Below are 24,640 nucleotides of genomic sequence, written 5' to 3'. Positions count from 1 at the left end.
AAATTTGTAAAGCTGAGACCCCTCGGGCAGCCGCCCAAGAAGAGCCCACTTTCCTCGTGGAATGGGCTTTTACAGATTTAGGGTGCGGCAGTCCAGCCGCAGAATGTGCAAGTTAAATCGTGCTACAGATCAAGCGAGCAATAGTCTGCTTAGAAGCAGGATCACCCAGCTTGTCGGGTGCATACAGGATAAATAGCGAGTCAGTTTTCCCGACTCCAGCCGTCCTGGAAACATATACTTTTCAGGGCCCTGACTACGTCCAGTAACTTGGAATCCTCCAAGTCCCAAGTAGCCGCAGGCACCACAATAGGTTGGTTTACATGAAAAACTGATACCACCTTAGGAAGGAATTGGGAACGAGTCCTCAATTCCGCCTTATCCATATAAAAAAAAATCAGATAAGGGCTTTTGCATGACAAAGCCGCCAATTCTGATACACGCCTGGCCGACGCCAAGGCCCACAGCATGACCACTTTCCACGTGAGGTATTGTAGCTCCACGGATTTAAGTGGCTCAACCCAATGCGACTTCAGGAAATCCAACACCACGTTGAGATCCCACGTTGCCACTGGAGGCACAAACGGGGGCTGACTATGCAGCACTCCCTTAACAAAAGTCTGAACTTCAGGCAGTGAAGCCAGTTCTATTTTGGAAGAAAATCGATAGAGCCGAAATCTGGACCTTAATGGAACCCAATTTTAGGCCCATAGTCACCTCTGACTGTAGGAAGTGCAGAAATCGACCTAGCTGAAATTCCTCCTTTGGGGCCTTCCTGGCCTCACAGCACGCAACATATTTCCGCCATATGCGGTGATAATGGTTTGCGTTCACTTCTTTCCTAGCTTTAATTAGTGTAGGGATAACTTCCTCCGGAATGTCCTTTTCCTTCAGGATCCGGCGTTCAACCGCCATGCCGTCAAACGCAGCCGCGGTACGTATTGGAACAGACAGGCCCCCTGCTGCAGCAGGTCCTGTCTGAGCGGCAGAGGCCATGGGTCCTCTGAGATAATTTCTTGGAGTTCTGGGTACCAAGCTCTTCTTGGCCAATCCGGAACAATGAGTATAGTTCTTACTCCTCTCCTTCTTATTATTCTCATTACCCTGGGTAAGAGAGGCAGAGAAGGGAACACATACACCGACTGGTACACCCACGGTGTTACCAGAGCGTCCACAGCTATCGCCTGAGGGTACCTTGACCTGGCGCAATATCTTTGTAGCTTTTTGTTGAGGCGGGACGCCATCATGTCCACCTGTGGCCTTTCCCAACGGTGTACAATCATTTGGAAGACTTCTGGATGAAGTCCCCACTCTCCCGGGTGGAGGTCGTGTCTGCTGAGAGAGTCTGCTTCTCAGTTGTCCACTCCGGGAATGAACACTGCTGACAGTGCTAACACATGATTTTCCGCCCATCGGAGAATCCTTGTGGCTTCTGCCATCGCCATCCTGCTTCTTGTGCCGCCCTGTCGGTTTACATGAGCGACCGCCGTGATGTTGTCTGACTGGATCAGCACCGACCGGTGTTGAAGCAGGGTCTAGCCTGACTTAGGGCATTGTAAATGGCCCTTAGTTCCAGAATATTTATGTGTAGGGAAGTCTCCTGACTTTTCCATAGTCCTTGGACGTTTCTTCCCTGTGTGACTGCCCCCCAGCCTCGAAGGCTGGCATCCGTGGTCACCAGGACCCAGTCCTGTATGCCGAATCTGTGGCCCCCTAGAAGATGAGCACTCTGCAGCCACCACAACAGCGACACCCTGGCCCTTGGAGACAGGGTTATCCGCCGATGCATCTGAAGATGCGACCCGGATCACTTGTCCAACAGATCCGACTGGAAGATCCTTGCATGGGACCTGGCGAATGGAATTTCTTCGTAAGAAGCTACCATCTTTCCCAGGGCTCGCGTGCATTGATGCACCGACACCTGTATTTGTATTAGGAGGTCTCTGTCTAGAGACAACTCCTTGGACTTCTCCTCCGGGAGAAACCCTTTTTATCCTGTTCTGTGTCCAGAACCATACCCAGGAACAGTAGACGCGTCGTAGGAACCAGCTGCGACTTTGGAATATTCAGGATCCCGAGATAGTGCTACTCCGACGAACAACTGCTCCCTGGACCTCGCCTTTATAAGGAGATCGTCCAAGTACGGGATAATTATTTCGGCCATTACCTTGGTAAATACCCTCTGTGCCGGGGACAGACCAACGGCAACGTCTGGAATTGGTAATGACAATCCTGTACCACAATTTTGAGGTACTGCTGGTGAAGAGGGTAAATAGGGACATGCAGGTAAGCATCCTTGATGTCCAGTGATACCATGAAATTCTCCAGGCTTGCAATAATCGCCCTGAGCGATTCCATTTTGAACTTGAACCTTCTTATATAAGTGTTCAAGGATTTCAATTTTAGAATGGGTCTCACCGAACCGTCTGGTTTCGGTATCACAACATTTTGGAATAGTAACCCCGGCCTTGTTGAAGGAGGGGTACCTTGATTTCACCTGCTGGAAGTACAGCTTGTGAATTGCCGCCAGTACTACCTCCCTTTCTCCGAGGGCAGCAGGCAAGGCTGATGTGAGGTAACGGCGAGGGGGAGTCACCTCGAACTCCAGCCTGTATCCCTGTGATACTACTTGCAGAACCTAGGGATCCACCTGTGGGTAAGCCCACTGGTCCCTGAAGTTCCCAAGACGCGCCCCCACCGCACCTGTCTCCACCGGTGGAGCCCCCGCGTCATGCGGTGGACTCTGAGGAAGCGGGGGAAGATTTTTGATCCTGGGAACTGGCTGTCTGGTGCAGCTTTTTCCTTCTTCCCTTGTCTCTGTGCAGAAAGGAAGCGCCTTTTGACCCGCTTGCTTTTCTGAAGCCGAAAGGACTGTACCTGAAAATACGGTGCTTTCTTAGGCTGTGAGGAAACCTGAGGTAAAAAAAATTTCTTCCCAGCTGTTGCTGTGGATACGAGGTCCCAGAGACCATCCCCAAACAATTCCTCACCCTTTATAAGGCAGAATCTCCATGTGCCTTTTAAAGGCAGCATCACCTGTCCACTGCCGGGTCTCTAATACCCTCCTGGCAGAATGGACATTGCATTAATTCTGGATGCCAGCCGGCAACTATCCCTCTGTGCATCCTTCGTATATATAAGACAACGTCTTTAATATGCTCTATGTTAGCAAAATATTATCCCTGTCTAGGGTATTAATATTATCTGACAGGGTATCAGACCACGTTGCAGCAGCACTATTTATGCTGAGGCAATTGCAGGTCTCAGTATAGTACCTGAGTGTGTATATACAGACTTCAGGATAGCCTCCTGCTTTTTTATCAGCAGGCTCCTTCAAAGTGGCCGTATCCTAAGACTGCAGTGCCACCTTTTTTTTTTTTTTACAACGTGTGAGCGCCTTATCCACCCTAGGGGATATCTCCCAACGTGACCTATCCTCTGGCGGGAAAGGGTACGCCGGCAGTAACTTTTTAGAAATTACCAGTTTCTTATCGGGGGAACCCACGCTTCTTTACACACTTCATTCACTCATCTGATGGGGGAACAAAACACTGGCTGCTTTTTCTCCCCAAAAATAAAACCTCTTTTATGTGGTACTTGGGTTCATGTCAGAAATGTGTAACACATTTTTCATTGCAGAGATCACGCAACGGATGTTCCTAGTGGATTGTGTATATGTCTCAACCTCGTCGACACTGGAGTCAGACTCCGTGTCGACATCTGTGTCTGCCATCTGAGGTAACGGGTGTTTTTTGAGCCCCTGATAGCCCGCGCCTGCCCAGGCGTCTCAAAGGCCGAGAAGCCGGCTGTCCAACAGCTGTTACATCATCCAGCTTTTTATGTAAGGAGTTGACACTGTCGGTTAATACCTTCCACCTATCCATCCACTCTGGTGTCGGCCCCACAGGGGGCGACATCACATTTATCGGCCTCTGCTCTGCCTCCACGTAACCTTCCTCATCCAACATGTCGACACAGCCGTACCGACACACCGCACCCACACAGGGAATGCTCTGACTGAGGACAGGACCCCACAAAGTCCTTTGGGGAGGTAGAGCGAGAGTATGCCAGCACACACCAGAGCGCTATATAATGCAGGGATTAACACTATAACTGAGTGATTTTTCCCCCAATAGCTGCTTGTATACACATATTGCGCCTAAATTAAGTGCCCCCCTTCTCTTTTTAACCCTTTGAGCCTGAAAACTACAGGGGAGAGCCTGGGGAGCTGTCTTCCAGCTGCACTGTGAAGAAAAAATGGCGCCAGTGTGCTGAGGGAGATAGCCCCGCCCCTTTTTCGGCTGACTTTTCTCCTGCTTTTATCATGGATTCTGGCAGGGGTAATTTATCACATATATAGCCCTGGGACTATATATTGTGATGACTTGCCAGCCAAGGTGTATTATATTGCCCTCAGGGCGCCCCCCCCCCCATCCCCCCCCCCCAGCGCCCTGCACCCATCAGTGACCGGAGTGTGAGGTGTGCATGAGGAGCAATGGCGCACAGCTGCAGTGCTGTTGAAGACAGAAGTCTTCTGCCGCCAATTTTCCGGAACACTTCTTGCTTCTGGCTCTGTAAGGGGGCCGGCGGCGCGGCTCCGGGACCGAACATCGAGGTCGGGTCCTGTCGTCGATCCCTCTGGAGCTAATGGTGTCCAGTAGCCTAAGAAGCCCAAGCTACCACCAGTTAGGTAGGTTCGCTTCTTCTCCCCTTAGTCCCTCGCTGCAGTGAGTCTGTTGCCAGCAGATCTCACTGTAAAATAAAAAACCTAAAATATACTTTCTTTCTAGGAGCTCAGGAGAGCCCCTAGTGTGCATCCAGCTCAGCCGGGCACAAGATTCTAACTGAGGTCTGGAGGAGGGTCATAGTGGGAGGAGCCAGTGCACACCAGGTAGTCCTAAAGCTTTCTTTAGTTGTGCCTAGTCTCCTGCGGAGCCGCTATTCCCCATGGTCCTTACGGAGTCCCAGCATCCACTTAGGACGTCAGAGAAATGGACATTGCATTAATTCTAGATGCCAGCAGGCAAATGTCCCTCTGACGTCTTTTATATGTTCGATGGTTAGCAAAATAGTATCCCTGTCGAGGGAATCAATGTTGTCTGACAGGGTATCAGACCATGCTGCTGCAGCACTACACATCCATGCTGCAGCACTACACATCCATGCTGAAGCAATAGCAGGTCTCAGTATAGTACCAGAGTGTGTATACACAGACTTCAGGATAGCTTCCTGCTTTCTATCCGCAGGCTCCTTTAGGGCGGCCGTATCCTGAGCGCCTTGTCCACCCTAGGGGGAATGTTTCCCAACGTAACCTATCCGTTGGTGGGAAAGGGTACGCCATCAGTAACCTCTTAGAAATCACTAGTTTCTTATCAGGGGAACTCCACGCTTCTTCACACAATTCATCAGATGGGGGAAAAGTCACTGGCTGCTTTTTCTCCCCAAACATAATACCCTTCTTGGTAGTAACCGGATTAACATCAGAAATGTGCAATACATTTTTCATTGCAGTAATCATGCATCGGATGGCCTTTGTAGACTGTACATTTGTCTCATCCTCATCTACACTGGAGTCAGACTCCGTGTCGACATCTGTGTCTACCATCTGAGCTAGCGGGCGTTTTTGAGCCCCTGATGGCCTCTGAGACGCCTGGGCAGGCGCGGGCTGAGATCCCGGCTGTCCCGTCATCGAACCTTTTATGTAAGGAGTTGACACTGTCTTAAGACCTTCAACATATCCATCCAATCTGGTGTCGGCCCCGTTGGGGGCGACACCACACTTATCTGCCCCGCCTCCACGTAACCCTCCTCATCAAACATGTCGACACAGCCGTACTGACACACCGCAGACACACAGGGAATGCTCTGACTGAGGACAGGACCCCACAAAGTCCTTTGGGGAGACAGAGAGAGTGTATGCCAGCACACACCACCGCGCTATATAACATAGGGATTTACACTATAATGAGTGATTTTTCCCAATAGCTGCTTATTATCCTATTTGCGCCTAAATTTATGTGCCCCCCCTCTCTTTTTTACCCTTCTTGTACAGGATCCTGCAGGGGAGAGCCTGGGGAGCGTCCTTCCAGCGGAGCTGTGAAGAGAAAATGGCGCTGGTGTGCTGAGGAAGAAGGCCCCGCCCCCTCAGTGGCGGGCTTCTCCCGCATTTTGTATAGCTTAATGGCTGGGTTTTTTACACATATAATACAGTCTGGAAAACTGTATGTGTATTTAGTGCCAAAAGGTATTCTTATTGCTGCCCAGGGCTCCCCCCCAGCGCCCTACAGTGACCGGAGTGTGTGGTGTGCAGTGGGAGCAATGGCGCACAGCTGCAGTGCTGTGCGCTACCTTAATGAAGACCGGAGTCTTCTGCCGCCGATTTAATCTCCTCCTTCTGTCTTCTGGCTCTGCAAGGGGGACGGCGGCTCCGGGAACGGACGATCGAGGTCAGGCCCTGTGTTCGAACCCTCAGGCTACTGGACACCATTAGCTCCAAAGAAGCACAAGCTAGCTGCACGCAGGTAGGTTTGCTTCTCTCCCCTCAGTCCCACGTAGCAGTGAGTCTGTTGCCAGCAGATCTCACTGAAAATAAAAAACCTAACAAATACTTTCTTTCTAGCAAGCTCAGGAGAGCCCACTAGGAGCAACCAGCTCTGGCCGGGCACATATTCTAACTGAGGTCTGGAGGAGGGGCATAGAGGGAGGAGCCAGTGCACACCAGATAGTACCTAATCTTTCTTTTAGAGTGCCCAGTCTCCTGCGGAGCCTGTCTATTCCCCATGGTCCTTACGGAGTTCCCAGCATCCACTAGGACGTCAGAAAAAAATAAAATTACTATTATAAATAAGAGCCCTCTAGTTACATCTCTGGAAGGAGGACACTCGGGGCCTGATCAGATGGACGCAAAGCTGTTTTTGCGCAGTATAGCGATTATTTGCTATTGCGCAAAAAGTGGTGCATGCATACTAGTGAGTACACAGAAACCGCTGTTGCATACTGAGTTGCTGGCATTTCAGCCAGCGGCGCAAAGCCATGAGCGTTATCAGGCAATGACCAGATGTGATCGCAAATAAAGGCAGCTCGTGCATGTCTGAATGCAGCTGTGTTCTCATACGCAGATCCTCGGCCACAGAGGCAATGTTTTGAGGATTTTCAGAAGGAACCACTGAGGTCAGCCATAGGTTGGTGCAAGTGTCAATGGTGTACGCAATAGAGGAGTGTTTAGGACTACCAGCAGCGTTGCACTGTCTATGGGCAAGTGGACATCTTAGGGCTTTCATGGTCCGGTGCACACTAGTACACAAAGGGAGGGCTGAAGCTAGCATTTGCATATTACCTCCACAGAAAATCACTGCTGCACATGGATTAGCGTCCACCTCTCAATCAGGCACTCTGCTCCTTATTAAGGAGGGGAGGTTCTTTTTGGAGAATTAGGAACAATACAAAATATTTAGTAGAAAGATCTCATTGCTCTCATCACAGACAAAAGGATAGATTCATTAAACCTCTTCTGATTCAGACTCCAGTAGTTATAAAACAGGCAGACTATACAACAAATATTTTTTTCGAGACTGCCTTTTTGTAACTTCATGATCACAAATATAAGGCAAAACCAGGAAACCGCACAATAACTACTGCCAGGATCAGCAAACTTTACTTTGAATAAGCAATACTTTAAATATAGGAGAGTAAAAAGATTCCAAGGACACTGTCTTAAATCAAATACATCCCAGGCGAAGGGTTTGTGTCATGTTATTTCTTGTCAGGAGTTCTTCAATAGCATTTTGCACTACACACATGGACCTGATTCAGGAGGTGGATGCTATTGCAGCATTGGGCATTGCACCAGCCATATGGAGGCACAGAGTGTCTGTCTGAACATGGCCACCGGTGCCAGTGGAACCAAAGTCGCTGGCGCAACACACAAAAGTCTGGCTAACCAACCCCTGTATCCTCCCAGGAACAACCACCAAAATTGCCTCTGTGCATCCAAATTCATTCTGGGACTCCGGTTGGAAACTATCAGGACGCAGGTGTGGTATGGCCGACGCTGGGATCCCGGCGGGGAGGGGCAAGTGGACGCTGCAGGCTCAGTGGCGACCTGCAGTCGCCACAAGTTCTGTTCCTCCTCTATGGGTGTCGTGGATACCCACGAGAGGAAATAGTCCCTGTTGGTCGGGATGCCGACCATTGGGATAGTGAGGGGGCGGGATGTTGTAGGTGGAGGTCATGTGACTGCCGGTCACATGAATACCACCCCAGGATGCATGTGCAAACTGAAAACATCAGCCGCTTGCATCTGATGCCACAGCAGCATCCACCTCTGAATCAGGACCATGTTGGTTTATGTCATAGTGTCTCAAAAAATCAGTGACTAAGGCCCTCCACACGTACTGTTCAAGAACCTCCATATTGTTCAATCCTAAATTCTTGCCGCACTGCAGCAAGGACTATTGATTAGAAACTGGGTTCTCAAGCTAATTTTTTCACTAAACAGCTGATCGCTAGCTGCATTTGTTCACAGCGCAGCGATCAGGATAAAAAAATGGCAGTTCTGTGCATGCGGCGCAATGTATGCGCACAACGAACGATGTAGTTTTGCAGAAGGTCTAGCGATGCATTTCAGTTGCACCGATAGCCGCAGAGAGATTGACATGAAGTGGGCGTTTCTGGGTGACAACTGACCGTTTTCAGGGAGTGTTCGTAAAAACGCAGGCGTGGCTGGGCGGGTGTGTGACGTCAAATCCGGAATTGAATAGTCCGAAGTGATCGCAAGCGCTGAGTAGGTTTTGAGCTACTCTGAATCTACACAAACATTTTTGCAGGCGCTCTGCGACACAACCGTTCGCACTTCTGCTAAGCTAAAATACACTCCCAGTGGACGGTGGCATAGCGTTTGCACGGCTGCTAAAAACTGCTAGCGAGTGATCAACTCTGAATGACCCCCAATATCTCCAGAGATACAAAGAGTAAGAAAATGGGACACAGATGCAGAGCCATTATCAGATTCTCTCAGGGAAAAAGCATCTAGGAGATACACATTTCACAGGTAAACCCACAAGTGTAATTCCTACAGATGAAATTAAACCAAAAGTTTCAATGTCTGAGAAGTAATAAATCTGAATTTAGTCTTACCTTCCATGTATTAGATTAGGGATGGCCATCCATGGTTTCCTCCCAGTGGTAGATAGTTTTGACAGTAATCCCATTGCTTTAGAGTACTTCAGATGGGCGTCCACATTCTGGGGGTCATTCCGAGTTGATCGCTAGCTGCCGTTGTTTGCAGCGCAGCGATCAGGCTATAAAAAAAAAATCGGCATTTCTGCGCACGTGCAACGTACTTTCACAAAAAACTATGCAGTTTCACACAAGGCTGAGCGACTCTTTTCAGTCGCTCTGTTGATCGGTGAGTGATTGACAGGAATGGGGCGTTTCTGGGAGGTAACTGACCGTTTTCCGGGAGTGTGCTAAAAAAGGCAGCCGTGCCAGATAAAAACGCAGGCGTGCCTGGGAAAACAGGGGAGTATCTGGCCGGACGCAGGGCGTGTTTGTGACGTCAAAACAGGAACTAAACAGACTGAAGTGATCGCAATTTCAGCACTGCTCTGCGATCCTTTCGTTCGCACTTCTGCTAAGCTAAGATACACTCCCAGAGGGCGGCGTCTTAGCGTTTGCACGGCTGCTAAAAGCAGCTAGTGAGCGATCAACTCGGAAAGAGGGCCTCTATTCCTTCGCCATACACAGATCCAAAACATTGACTATTAACCTGTCAATAGCCATCCCTAGATAAGATGAGAGGATCAACAGAATTTAATTCAAAGGCAATTACATTAAACTTATCCACACACATTGGAACTTAGGGTATTAGGAAAGATAGTGTGAAAACTTATATATACCTACAGCTAGAGATAAATCTCAAACTGTATATATATCTGGCGCTAAAATAATGTATGGTAGTAATTTACCAGATGGTAATCAGTGAAAATTGTGATCTCTAGGGCTGCTGAGCAAAAACAGCTGGTTAGGCTGAACAACTAATTGAAATACAAAGGAGAAAGAAATGCTCTGCGCACCAAAAATCACTTTGAATTGATTGATTGATTGATTAATTAAGTGCAGTCTAGCAAGGAGAATGATTGACTCAATGAAACTTGACCTTTTTTATAGTGAAAAATATTTTATAAAACAGTTAATGACACAAAACAAAGTAAATAAGACAAACAATACATATATATATATATATATATAGCAGTATAAAAACCGGAGGTATTTCACCTCTTGCAAGTGTAAATAGAAACACTGTATCTAACTTATATAAACGTGCTGTTTAAACAGCATACACTGTATCTAAAATGCAGATCGAATATCTTAAGTGAAAGAGGCTCTATACAAAGAGCAACAATCGATTCTAACACTGGCGTCCCAGTGTGGAATCAAATAAAATGTCCACAGATGGCTCCACAATAAAATTATTAGAAGCAAAGCAAGTAATAATAGTTACCCTCGTGCTGATTCCTGAGATGTAATGCAGAGTCCTGTATGCATTTGCACGGGGAGAATGTAAAGATTGGTAGTTGCTGCCACAATGGTAATTAAAAGACAGACTTGTTGGAATATTTATTCTCCGTAATAATAGCCGTCAGTTGACCGTCAGATGATGACATGTAGGGAGTTTCCCAGCAAGGGACCTGATCCGTATGGCTATCGGTAACAGCATGGAACGGCAAAACCGCTGATGGCTGGCGCCGCACTGGTCTCACAGCGGAGATCCGTCTATATCCAGCTTGTCGCAGCGGGATTCTGATGAGTGCAGTGAGTGCAGTGCAGTGGATATCAGTTACTCCACAGACGGGCTCCTACCATCTCGGTCCTGCTATTCCGGTTCCGTCCACATCTAAGCCAAGTGACCTACAGTAATTATACCTCCGCAGTGAGGTTAAAGGGAGTCCAGCTGCTAACGGCACTTCTACATCAGAATCCCGCTGCGACAAGCTGGATATAGACGGATCTCCGCTGTGAGACCAGTGCGGCGCCAGCCATCAGCGGTTTTGCCGTTCCATGCTGTTACCGATAGCCATACGGATCAGGTCCCTTGCTGGGAAACTCCCTACATGTCATCATCTGACGGTCAACTGACGGCTATTATTACGGAGAATAAATATTCCAACAAGTCTGTCTTTTAATTACCATTGTGGCAGCAACTACCAATCTTTACATTCTCCCCGTGCAAATGCATACAGGACTCTGCATTACATCTCAGGAATCAGCACGAGGGTAACTATTATTACTTGCTTTGCTTCTAATAATTTTATTGTGGAGCCATCTGTGGACATTTTATTTGATTCCACACTGGGACGCCAGTGTTAGAATCGATTGTTGCTCTTTGTATAGAGCCTCTTTCACTTAAGATATTCGATCTGCATTTTAGATACAGTGTATGCTGTTTAAACAGCACGTTTATATAAGTTAGATACAGTGTTTCTATTTACACTTGCAAGAGGTGAAATACCTCCGGTTTTTATACTGCTATATATATATATATATATGTATTGTTTGTCTTATTTACTTTGTTTTGTGTCATTAACTGTTTTATAAAATATTTTTCACTATAAAAAAGGTCAAGTTTCATTGAGTCAATCATTCTCCTTGCTAGACTGCACTTAATTAATCAATCAATCAATCAATTCAAAGTGATTTTTGGTGCGCAGAGCATTTCTTTCTCCTTTGTATTTCAATTAGGAAAGATAGTATTGACTTAGGTCTTATTCACGCCATATTCACTATTCCATAAAAAGCAATCATCAGAGAACAGATGTAAAAATGCCTCTTCACATCTAAACCACCTTAGTGTCCAATAGCCCAGGCAGGGATGGCTGTAGGGAAAAATCAGTGTCTTTTCCTCATCATCTAAACCACTGGCTCAGGTTTCAATGTTTTACCAACATGTAAATCTATAAAAACAGCTACATTTTAACAAGGTATACAAATTGGAAAGGACCGGATTTGAAAAGCAATTTTAAAGCAAGGAAGAAATCCTCCATAATATATTTCAAGGTTTAAAGTGTATAAATAAATGAAAGCTTCTGTTTGAAAAATGATTGATTTAGTGCAGTATGAACTTGGTATTGAGTTTGCCTAATAAAACACTTCAGGTAAAAGCATCAACATTAGGGCTATGGCAGATTGGCTTCAAATTTACTTGTACATTTCTTCCAAGCAGCAAAGATTTTGTCCCCTCATTAGATCATCTGTGGCTCCTTGAGATCTTCGTTTGAATTGATGTCTGAAATATCTTTGTGACAGCTCACAGCCAAACTGGTATCCTGGTGGCAATTATCTCTGCAAGGAGGGTTGGGGAGCTGGAAGCTCTATGGTACAAGAAACCCTTCTTGAAAACATTTGGCAGAAAAGATGGAGTGGCTATCATGATTACTTTATCTTTCAAAGTTGTAACACAATTAATTTCAATCAAGAGATTGTATTGCCATCCTTTTATCCACAACTGGAAAAACAAAGGAAAAGATTCATTTTCTATATCGTCTGAGAGCAATCACAATCCCCCCGCCCCAGGACAAACAAGTGTTTTAGGAAATAAAATCCAATTATATGTTTCTAATGGGACCCCGGAAGGTCATGACTCTTCCAGATGGATAAGAGAAGTGATCATGTATACTTACAAGCGGTATTAAGTGCACACTCTAAAGTGGTGGAAACATCTTAAGCGAAGGCAGCTCAAGTGTTTGCAAAGCAGGAGGCAACTTCATTGCGCTTTACAACCATACAATTAGAAGTCATTATCCATTGAACCAGATGTATTATCCACTGACGATTAGTGTAATATATTTTCCAGAAATGCATTTAAATGTTTTATATTCAGCATACTTATGGCTAATCATCTCCCCACCCACACACACACAATGATTTGATTGGGTACATCCCACTGAAATGGCCACAATTGAATGAAGAAATCTGCAGATTATACTAACAGATAATTCCTTTTCTTTTAAATACGCCATGGCAGCCCATTTGCCACCCATATTGTTTACGAGATTTATGTTTTTATAGACATTAGGAAGACCATTGCAATTGAGAATTTAGAATAATAATCAATCATTTTAATTTATATAGCTTTTTTTTATAACTACAGAAAGCATAGAGATACTAAAGGGACATTAAAGAATTGCCTGAGTAAACCAATAAGTGTTGATTCTATGAAGGATTCTGAAGTGGAGGCCTCTCAAACTGTGCGGGGGAAGAAAAATTATGGTGGGTATTAAACCACAAAAATTTATATGCATCTTTTATTTGTTAACCCCCCCCCCCCCCAAAAAAAAAAAAGGTTAACTCACTAGCATGCACAATAAAAATACCGTTTTGAGCCACATTTATTGACAGTTACTGTACAAATCACTACAATACAGGTAGTTCCATTTTTACCCCTCCCAGCAGTTCTAAAAGAAAACTAGGGCAGAGAAAGGCAGCAGGCCAATTGCCTTTAGGATCTCTTTACGTTAATAGAGTTTAAATGAGCACAGTGCACTAAGACTGGTCCTCAGGCCAGGGCCAGATGGGGAGGATGGAACTACAAACTCCAGACCTCCGCAGATAGCATGAGGATGATGATGACCTTCTGCCTAGATGGCCACACAGTCTGCCATAAGTCATAAGTATTCAAATTATTTTTCTACTTTTCTCACAAAATGATGCAATTTTTCAAATTTTATGTAGACATTGGGGCTGAAGGTGTAGTGTGTGTATTTACCCATGAACCTCTAGTCGCGCACGCACACACATATATATATATATATATATATATATATATATATATATATATATATATATATCTCACTGATCACAGCTCCTTCCCTTCTCAGTATAGGCCCTTTAATATTTTCAGCCCCAGACCCCAATGGCCCTTAATCTGGCCCTGCCTTAGGCAGGTTTTCTCCTCACCAATGTGACTAGTTAGCTGTGGCATAAACTACTCTGCACTTTAAGACTTTGAAAAGGGTGTGAATTGGCTCCTCCCTCTATGCCCCTCCTCCAGACTCCAGTTATAGGAACTGTGCCCAGGGAGACGGACATTTTGAGGAAAGGATTTATTGTTAAACTAAGGTGAGATTCATACCAGCTCACACCTCAAGCATGCCGCAGAACGTGGCATTCAACAGAACACAAGCCAACGGTATGAAAAATTGCAGCAACATGCTGACAATAACTTAACACAACAACATGTGTGTAACCACAACTAATAACTGCAGATACAGTACGCACTGGGACGGGCGCCAGCATCCTCTACAGCAGAGCTGGCCAAACCAGTCCTCGAGATCTACCAACAGTTCCCATTTTCCAGACCACCTAGCTGGTGCACAGGTGTAGTCATTACTAATTAAGATGTGCTGCATTCATTCCTAACTGACAATTCTACAGATCTCCAGGAGGCCTAGAAAACATGAACTGTTGGTAGATCTCGAGGACCGGTTTGGCCAGCCCTGCTCTACAGACTAAGAGAAAAGGATTTACCGGTAGGTATTAAAATCCTATTTTCTCATACGTCCTAGAGGATGCTGGGGTCATCATAGAACCATGGTGTTATACCAAAGCTCTAGAACGGGCGGGAGAGTGCGGATGACTCTGCAGCACCAATTGACCAAACTTAAGGTCTTCATCGGCCAAGGTGTCAAACTTGTAGAACTTTGCAAATGTGTTTGACCACGACCAAGTAGCTGCTCGGCAAAGTTGCAATGCCGAGACCCCCCGGGCAGCCGCCCAGTATGAGCCCACCTTCGTAGTAGAATGGGCCTTCACCGATTCCGGTAACGGCAATCCAGCCGTGGAATGAGCATGCTGAATCGTGTTACAGATCCAACGTGCAATGGTCTGCTTGGAAGCTGGACACCCAACCTTGTTGGGAGCATACAGGACAAACAGAGCTTCTGTTTTCCTAATCTGAGCCGTTCGGGCGACATAAATCTTCAAAGCTCTGACCACATCCAGAGATTTTGACACAGCGAAGGCGTCAGTAGCCACAGGTACCACAATAGGTTGGTTTATGTGGAAAGAGGAAACCACCTTCGGTAAAAATTGCTGACGTGTCCTCAATTCAGCTCTATCTTCGTGGAAGATCAAATAAGGGCTCTTGTGAGACAAGGCCGCTAACTCAGACACCCGCCTTGCAGATGCCAAGGCCAACAGGATGACCACTTTCCAAGTGAGGAATTTCAACTCCACCTTCCGTAAAGGTTCCAACCAATGTGATTGAAGGAACTGCAACACCACATTAGTGGAGGTTGGATGTGCAATACGCCTTTCAGGAAAGTCTGCACTTACGCCTTTCAGGAAAGTCTGAACTTCTGGAAGGGAGGCCAATTGTTTCTGAAAGAAAACCGATAAGGCTGAAATCTGTACCTTAATTGAGCCCAATTTTAGGCCCACATCCACCCCTGCTTGTAGAAAATGGAGAAAACGTCCTAGGCGAAACTCTTCCGTAGGAGCCCCCTTGGATTCACACCAAGAAACATATTTTCTCCAAATACGGTGGTAATGTTTAGACGTTACCCCTTTTCTGGCCTGAATAAGTGTGGGAATGACTTCACTGGGAATACCCTTACAGGCTAGGATTTTGCGCTCAACCGCCATGCCGTCAAACGCAGCCGCGGTAAGTCCTGATACACGCACGGCCCCTGTTGTAACAGGTCCTCGCGCAGAGGAGAAGGCCAAGGATCTCCGATGAGTAATTCCTGAAGATCTGGATACCAGGCCCTCCTTGGCCAGTCTGGGACAATGAGGATCGCCCGGATCTTTGTTGTTCTTATAATCTTTAGAACTTTTGGGATGAGAGGAAGTGGAGGGAATACATACACCGACTGAAACACCCACGGTGTCACCAGAGCATCCACTGCAATTGCTTGAGGGTTCCTTGACCTGGAACAATATCTCTGAAGCTTCTTGTTGAGACGAGATGGCATCATGTCTATTTGAGGAACTCCCCAACGACTTTTCACCTCTGCGAAGACTTCTTGGTGGAGGCCCCACTCTCCTGGATGGAGATCGTGTCTGCTGAGGAAGTCCGCTTCCCAGTTGTCCACTCCTGGAATGAATATCGCTGACAGAGCGCTTGTATGTTTTTCCGCCCAGCGGAAAATCCTTGTGGCTTCTGTCATCGCCGCTCTGCTTTTCATTCCGCCCTGACGGTTTAGGTACGCTACTGCTGTTACATTGTCCGACTGGATCAGTACAGGCAGATCTCGAAGATGTTCTGCTTGCAGAAGGCCGTTGTAAATGGCCCTTAACTCCACAACATTTATGTGGATACAAGTTTCCTGACTTGACCATCTTCCTTGGAAGTTTACTCCCATTGTGACTGCCCCCCAGTCTCGAAGGCTTGCATCCGTGGTCACTAGGATCCAGTCCTGTATCCCGAACCTGCGCCCCTCTAGGAGCTAAGAGCTGTGCAGCCACCACAGTGAGACCCTGGTCTTGGTAGACAGGATTATCCTCCGGTGCATGTGTAAGTGGGACCCGGACCACTTGTCCAACAGGTCCCACTGGAACACTCTGGCATGGAACCTGCCAAACTGAATGGCTTCGTAGGCCGCAACCATCTTCCCCAGCAACCGAATGCATTGATGGATTGACACTCTTGTTGGTTTCAGAATCTGAAGTTCCAGAGCCTTTTCCACTCTCTGTAGTTCTGTGTCCAATATCATTCCCAAAAATGACAACCACATTGTCGGAATCAACTGTGATTTTGGCAAGTTTAGGAGCCAACCATGTTGCTGAAGAACTGTCAGGGAGAGGGCAACGTTTTGCACCAACTGGTCCCTGGATCTCGCCTTTATCAGGAAATAGTCCAAGTATGGGATAATCGTGACCCCTTGTTTGCGAAGGAGAACCATCATCTGCGCCATCACTTTGGTGAAAATCCTCGGAGCCGTGAAAAGACCAAACGGCAACGTTTGAAATTGGTAATGACAATCCTGAATTGCATACTTCAGGTAAGCCTGATGCGGAGGATAAATGGGAACATGTAAGTAGGCATCTTTTATGTCCACCGACACCATAAAATCCCCTTCCTCCAGACTGGAGATCACTGCTCGGAGAGACTCCATCTTGAATTTCTTTAGGTAGAAATTTAGGGATTTCAGGTTTAGAATTGGTCTGACCGAGCCGTCCGGCTTCGGGACCACAAACAGGCTCGAATAAAAGCCTTCTCCCTGTTATGACTGGGGAACCCTGACGATAACTTGATTTTGACAAAACTTTTGTATTGCGTCACAAACTACCTCCCTGTCCGGCAGAGAAGCTGGTAAGGCCGATTTGAAAAAATGGCGAGGGGGGAACGTCTTGAAACTCCAGCTTGTACCCTTGGGATATTATTTGTACTACCCATGGGTCCAGGTCTGAATGAACCCAAAACTGACTGAAGAGTTTGAGACGTGCCCTTATCGGTGCAGACTCCCGCATAGGAGCCCCAACGTCATGCGGTGGAAGTGGCAGAAGCCTGGGAGGACTTCTGCTCCTGGGAGTTTACCTCTTCCCCTTCCTCTAGTAGCAAGGAAGGAAGAACCTTGGCCCTTTCTGTATTTATTGGGCCGAAAGGACTGCATCCGATAGTGATGCGTTTTCTTTTGTTGTGGAGGAATATAAGGCAAAAAGGATGACTTACCCGCGGTAGCTGTAGATACCAAATCATTAAGGCCATCACCAAATAAGGCCTTACCTTTATATGGCAGAGATTCCATACTTTTCTTGGAATCAGCATTCCATTGGTGTATCCACAATGCTCATCTAGCCGAGACTGCCATGGCATTGGCCTTAGATCCCAAAAGAGCAATATCTCTCGCAGCTTCCTTAAGGTATGCTGCAGCGTCCTTGATATAACCCAGCGTCAAGAGGACGCTATCCCTATCTAGGGTATCTATTTCAGAAGACAAGTTGTCTGCCCACTTTTCTATAGCACTACTTACCTACGCAGACGCAATGACAGGTCTGAGTAGCGTACCTGTGGTCGCATGAATGGACTTTAACGTAGTTTCCTGTTTACGATCCGCAGGATCCTTAAGGGCCGCCGTGTCAGGTGACGGAAGAGCCACCTTTTTAGACAAACGTGACAGGGCCCTGTCCACGGTGGGGGGGTGACTCCAACTTTTCCCTATCCGCTGAGGGAAACTGATAAGCTACCGTAATTCTTTTGGGAATCTGAAACTTTTTGTCAGGAGCTTCCCAGAGTTTTTCAAATAGCGTGTCCAGTTCATGAGAGGGAGGAAACGTTACCTCAGGTTTCCTTTCCTTATACATGCAGACCCTTTTATCAGGGACAGCCGGGTCCTCAGTGATATGTAGTACCTCTTTAACCGCCACAATCATGTACTGAATGCTTTTTGCCAATTTTGGATCTAATCTGGAATCGCTATAGTCGACACTGGAATCAGAATCCGTGTCAGTGTCTGCCAATTGGGGCAGCGTACGTTTCTGTGACCCTGAGGGGACCTGACTTTGCAATAACATATCTTCTATAGATTTCTTCCATGCCTGGGTCTGAGACTCAGACTTATCTAGTCTCTTACTAATAAGAGCCACATTAGCATTCAAGGCGTTCAACACATTTACCCAATCAGGCTTCGGCGGTGCCGACATGGTCACCCCCGCAGCAGTTTGTGTCCCTAATACAGCCTCCTCCTGGGAAGAGCCTTCAGCATCAGACATGTCGACACACGTGCACCCAACACCCACAGACACACTGGAGATATAGGGGACAGACCCACAGTAAAGCCTGTCAGAGAGACCAGAGGGGATTTGCCAGCTCACACCCCAGCGCCCAATCAGCGGTTCTGATGCGCCCAATAAACGCCCCAGACCTATAGCGCTTTTTATATAAAGTATCTTGCACCAAATTTAGCCAGTGCCCCCCCCCCTCCCCTTTTTGCACCCTAATACTTGTCAGTGTGAAGGAAGGACCAGCGTCTCTGCAGCCTGGAGAGAAAATGGCGCTGAGTGAGCTGTGAGGACGAAGTTCCGCCCCCTTAATGGCACGCTTTCGTCCCGCTTCTTGTATGATTATACTGGCGGAGGTTTTGGGACAGTGCCTCGGCACTAATGTCCCCTCTTGCCAGATGTGTGTGTCCCCCCCCCGCGCCCTGCACCCTGTAGTGCTGCATGTATGCGGTAGCTTGGCATGCTGCGGTACCTCAGATAAATGCTGTCACTGAAGTTTTCTTTTATTCATCAACTCACCTGTCTTCTGACTTCTGGCTCTGTAATGGGGTGACGTCAGGCTGCGGGAGTGAGCATCTGAGCGTACCCAGCGATCAAACCCTCAGGAGCTAATGGTGTCCTGTAGCCAGAAGCAGAGCCCTTGAACTCACTGGAAGTGGGTCATACTCCTCTCCCCTAAGTCCCACGAAGCAGGGAGACTGTTGCCAGCAGCCTCCCTGAACATGAAAAACCTAACAAAAAGTCTTATTTCAGAGAAACTCAGTAGAGCTCCCTGCAGTGCGTCCAGTCTCACTGGGCACAAGTCTAAAACTGGAGTCTGGAGGAGGGGCATAGAGGGAGGAGCCAGTTCACACCCTTTTCAAAGTCTTAAAGTGCCCACGTCTCCTGCGGATCCAGTCTATACCCCATGATTCTATGATGAAAATATAGATTGCCCATCAATGGTCTGGTGGTATCTGTCTAACTTTGCTAACAACCAAGTAGGTCAGCATTCATAATAAAATGTTAGCTTTGGGAAATGTTTGTCAGAGACTGAGGGGTAGATTTACTATCCGTCTGTTTACAAAGCTGCCAATGATCGGCGACTATGACCAATGGATTTCAAAGGGCAATAGTAATTAATTCTACACCACTCTGATTTAACATTAATTACTATTGCCCTTTGAAATCCTTTGGTCAAAGTGGACAATCGGTGGCCCAAAATGCGCATTAAGGGCGGTGTCCAATTAGCCGTGGTAATTTACAGCGGCTGATTGACTCGCACAGGGCTATCCTAATAGCCCAGATGCAGTCACCTAATTTCCATTTTTTAGCGATTGCAGCCGCAAACACACATTGGGGGTGATAACATTTGAATTCCCCCCCCCCCCCCCCCCCCCCCCATCTCTGGTCTAAAGTGACGGGAGATCGCAGGGGGCGATATACAATTGAGGTCCCCTATCATGTTCATTAGTGTCAGGTTTAGCCATGTAAAGAGGCTAAACCTGTCTAAACTAAAGAGAGTGATCAGGAAAAGTGCCGTTTCGGCGCCCAAACGGATTTCCATTCACACACTTCAGCTCGCCTCCCCCAGCAAGATTAAATGTAGATGCTGGCAGCCGATCGTGCCCGAACGGAGCTACATTAGAATAGCTCCGCTCGACACCATCTAGTGGCTGCTGGCGGAAATAAGATTTGAATTCTGCCCATAGGATCCGTGAAAAGCTGCGGACTTATGTGTTTTTGCACAAAAAGGATAGATTTTGTCACTGAAATAAAGGGGCAATAATTGGATAGCTCAATAATGACCATCGGGCAAAAATGGCTAAAGAAGTCTTTTTTTTTTTTTTTTTTTTGTCGAGAAATATTACAAACAGCTAATACCCCCCTAAATGTAACAGCGTCTTCTGCTACAGTATGTTCTAGATGACAAGCAATGTGAGACAACCATTGTGACAACATGGCAGATACTTTGGATTCTAGGCATCACGCCACCAGCAGTATGATACGAGAAGCAGAGACAACTGTATAACACTACAGCTGTTTTATTATATACATATAATGACCTCAAGAAAAAGCAGATACCCCAGTCTCCATACTAAGGTGTGGATGGTAGCCCTTAGGAAGGACAAAACAAAAGACAGCAATATACTTTCTCCACTTTTATTAGCACAGTAACAAATGCAGACTTCACCAGCCTACAACATATAACCAATCCACGGGAGTAAACTCTTATCCACTTTTACAATTAAACAGCTTAAGGTATTTAACTACAGGTTTAGGTAACACCTCTGGTCAATATTCACCAACATACAAAAAGGAAGAAAAATGATATAAAGTGTAAAATGTTTTCATAATACAGATAACCAATTCCTCAGGACTCTGGGCCCCTCATGGTGGCTATCCTCCTCACGCACACACCGCAGCTCATACACAACAAAATAGTCATTCAATCAATCAACAAAAACAGAACACAGAGGTCTACAGTATAATCAGCTTAAATGTACAAAATTAAATTGCTTCAATAGTTTACATATCGCATCCAGAACAAAAATGGGGGGACAACAACTTTACATTCTTTGTACTCCTCATTAGATACTTTCTCAGAGGCTTAATGTCTGTTTTGCAATGATGTTATGACTCGTTCCAGTCAGTTGCTGCAGAAAGATACCTTAAGTTACAATAACAAAATTCTCTGGAAATAAAAGACTGAATAAAATCTGTTATAGAAATAACCTATTCTTTATAGATTCCCACCCTCCATTGCTCAATGAACAAGCAGCTCTTGTCATCTCACACAGACTGGTGGCGTGTGAAAGCGTATCTATGTGGCATATCTCTTGGTCCACTGTCTGGCCATTCTGTCATGCTCTGCTCTGTTCGTCATGTACTGGGTGGCGATACTTCCGACAAGAGGGTCAGCTGCAAAAGAAAACATAGCGTCATGGCTGCAGTAACAGAACTGGGGTGGGTACAGATATGTGCCATCTCATTATTCCTATTGTAAGTAGCAACAAATTAAAATGTGATCATATATATATTTTTTTTTAATTCGAAAGATAATACAGGTTGAGTATCCCATATCCAAATATTCCGAAATACGGACTTTTTTGAGTGAGATTGAGATAGTGAAACCTTTGTTTTTTGATGGCTCAATGTACACAAACTTTGTTTAATACACAAAGTTATTAAAAATATTGTATTAAATGACCTTCAGGCTGTGTGTATAAGGTGTATATGTAACATAAATACATTATGTGCTTAGACTTAGGTCCCATCACCATGATATCTCATTATGGTATGCAATTATTCCAAAATACAGAAAAATCCCATATCCAAAATTCCTCTGGTCCCAAGCATTTTGGATAAGGGAGACTCAACCTGTATATAGTTTCTTTTGAAATAATGGATATTTGACATACCGAAAAACAGCACAGTGAAACTAAGAATAAAATGCGCAGTACACAATATCATTCATTATTTCATTTCATGTGCCATAGATACACATCAAACAGATCTCTCTCTATTGTGTGTGTGTGTGTGTGTGTGTGTGTGTGTGTGTGTGTGTGTATATATATATATATATATATATATATATATATATACACACACATACACACACACACACACACACACACATATGTATATACATACATACCTACTTCCATATACAGTCCAGTTCCTGAGGTACACTTGTACATTTTAGCATTCTTGGAGAAGATTAAAAAAGGGGCAAAAACCCTATATGCAGCACTACACACACACTTATATGAGATAGAAAATGCTATTTACTCTAGCACTCTTCTGTGTAATTTTTCATTCTACTTATCTTCTGACATTTAATGTTGGGGATCTGGACAAATGCTTCGTATAGCACTGACTTCCGATGTAAGAAGACTTACCAGGGTTGCAATCTGTGAGCAGTGAGCAGATGGAGAGGAGAACTTTAGAAATGGTTAGTGCCGGGCTCCAGTTATCTTTCAGGATATCGAGGCAGATCACTCCTTGGCTGTTAATGTTGCAGTGGTAGATCCTTGTCCGAAAGGTCACCTAAGAAGAGAGGGATCTCCATTTTACCTCTCTAGTTTATTAATGTAAAATGATCCATGTAAAACAGAAATTTGGCAAGTAAGCTATATAAAAAGATAAAGCAATTTCCTGCAGGTAATATTTAAAATCACTCATCACTTACATACACAAAAAAAGGTTTACCAGCATTTTGCTAAATAATTCTATTTAACTTCAAACCTTCTAGCGAAAATACTGTTTGGGAATAGGAGCAGCTAAAATTGTGTTTTTTAAAAAAAAGATTTGTAAAAATTGATTGCTACATTTGTTTTAATCTTCTGACCTCTTGTGGTGAATCTTAGGAATTACAGTTTGGATGTACATCATTTCTATCCGTAGGGTAAATCTAGAAAATATAACCCACACATTTTGAATCATCATCATCATGGAGAGTTAACAGAAGATGAGACTAGTGGTGTTTTTAAAGATACGCATATTTGTGAAAACGTTTTTAGAAAAATTGAAGTGTATAATTGATTAAATGGATTAATGGCTTCTATACTGTTTCTGGTCATTCAGTTTTGTTATCCGACATTCTTTGCTGAAAGATGTCCCTTTGGATCTGGATCTCTGCAGTTGTGCACACTGCATCATCTTTCAGTCAGAGCTCTCCATCATTCCCCAGCTGGGCTAGAGATTGCAGAGACGTCTAATATTTGTAATTTCTCCATTTTTTGTTTTCCATAAGTGCTCTTATATTTACATTTTAATCAGTTTGGTATTGGTGATGGTGCAAGGAGTGATCTACACCAATTAACACAGCTATAATCTCAAACATATGCCTGTATAAAAGGATCATTAAACTCAAAATTAAATGTTATTGGACATCACCATCACAAATAAACTAGTTTGAGTACTTTTCCCCTATTGCACAGTAACACTGCAGACCCACAGGCAGCATCAAGCAACCATCTTCTTTTGTTTAAAACCAGAAGAGGGTCTATCTAGAAATTCTAATACAGATTTTGCCGCAAGCTGCTTCTTCAAGGTGGAAGCCTAGCTCAGGTTCCCAGGCTACCACATGAGGGTTCTGGTCTATCTAGAGATTCTAGAACAGATTTTACAGCAAGCTGCTTCTTCAAGTTACAAGCTTATGGTTCCCAGGCTACCACATGACCAGTGCTGGATTAAATCCTGTGGTGGCCAATAGGCAGTCGAAATCTTGTGGCCCTCCTCACAAATTATCTCTTAATATGTTTTTAATTTTACCAACCAACAGTCTACAATATGGAGACTGTAATGTGAATCTGCTGTCTATGGTTTATGTACTTTACGTTATGAATAGGTACATTACATTAACATAGTATTTTCTCTATAGTCTTTAAACATAAGCTTTTTGTTTCTTTGAGTTTATTCATTTTTTATATCTTATGGAAACAATTTAAGAAAGCTTGATTGCAATTTTCTTTCAACATCAAATCAATATTATTTTGATCCATTGTCGTGGGGCCCATAGGCCCGTGCCTACTCTGCCGATTTGGTAATCAGACACTGCACGAGGGTTCTGGAGTCTTTGGAGGCTATGATTACATTTTTCAGCACTAAAAAACCCAGGGCATAGCCACACCAACCGGCCCCAATCACTTCCAATGTTGGCAAGTATAGACAAAGCAACAGACTCGAAAGAACAAGGGCAAACCTCTTGCAAAGTTTTCTCTAGATGGTCCAAAATACCCTCACAAAATTTACTCTGACCAATATTGGAGCCATGTAGGCAGTTTTAATCATATTTGGTGAACCTGCACCAAAATCAACCAACACATTGTAATATGTTCCCTAAACCTAAATCACACTAACCTTCTCCTATTTGACCCTATAGCCCGAGAAGTACATAGATCAGCTTGTTATGCTTATCTGCTGGTGAACAAGGTGCTAAGAG

General features: G+C 45.2%; 1 protein-coding gene across 3 annotated transcripts in view; it reads right to left on the bottom strand.

The window, feature by feature from the left end:
• Positions 1 to 20,842: 20,842 nt before the first annotated feature.
• The window catches only part of UBE2E1 (ubiquitin conjugating enzyme E2 E1), a 73,033-nt gene continuing 69,235 nt past the window's right edge, over positions 20,843 to 24,640 (bottom strand). For all 3 annotated transcript variants that reach the window (XM_063922211.1, XM_063922209.1, XM_063922210.1), the window contains 2 exons: positions 22,596 to 22,743; positions 20,843 to 21,615 (listed from right to left, as the gene is read on the bottom strand). In XM_063922211.1, the coding sequence (XP_063778281.1) occupies positions 21,518 to 21,615; positions 22,596 to 22,743 (246 nt within the window). In that variant the 3' untranslated portion in view covers positions 20,843 to 21,517. The remainder of the gene's footprint in view (positions 21,616 to 22,595; positions 22,744 to 24,640) is intronic.

This window comes from Pseudophryne corroboree, chromosome 5 (assembly GCF_028390025.1).
Source record: "Pseudophryne corroboree isolate aPseCor3 chromosome 5, aPseCor3.hap2, whole genome shotgun sequence".
Lineage (NCBI taxonomy): Eukaryota > Metazoa > Chordata > Amphibia > Anura > Myobatrachidae > Pseudophryne > Pseudophryne corroboree.
The sequence above is the reverse complement of the archived record's forward strand: the minus strand, read 5'-3'. Positions and strand labels throughout refer to the sequence as shown.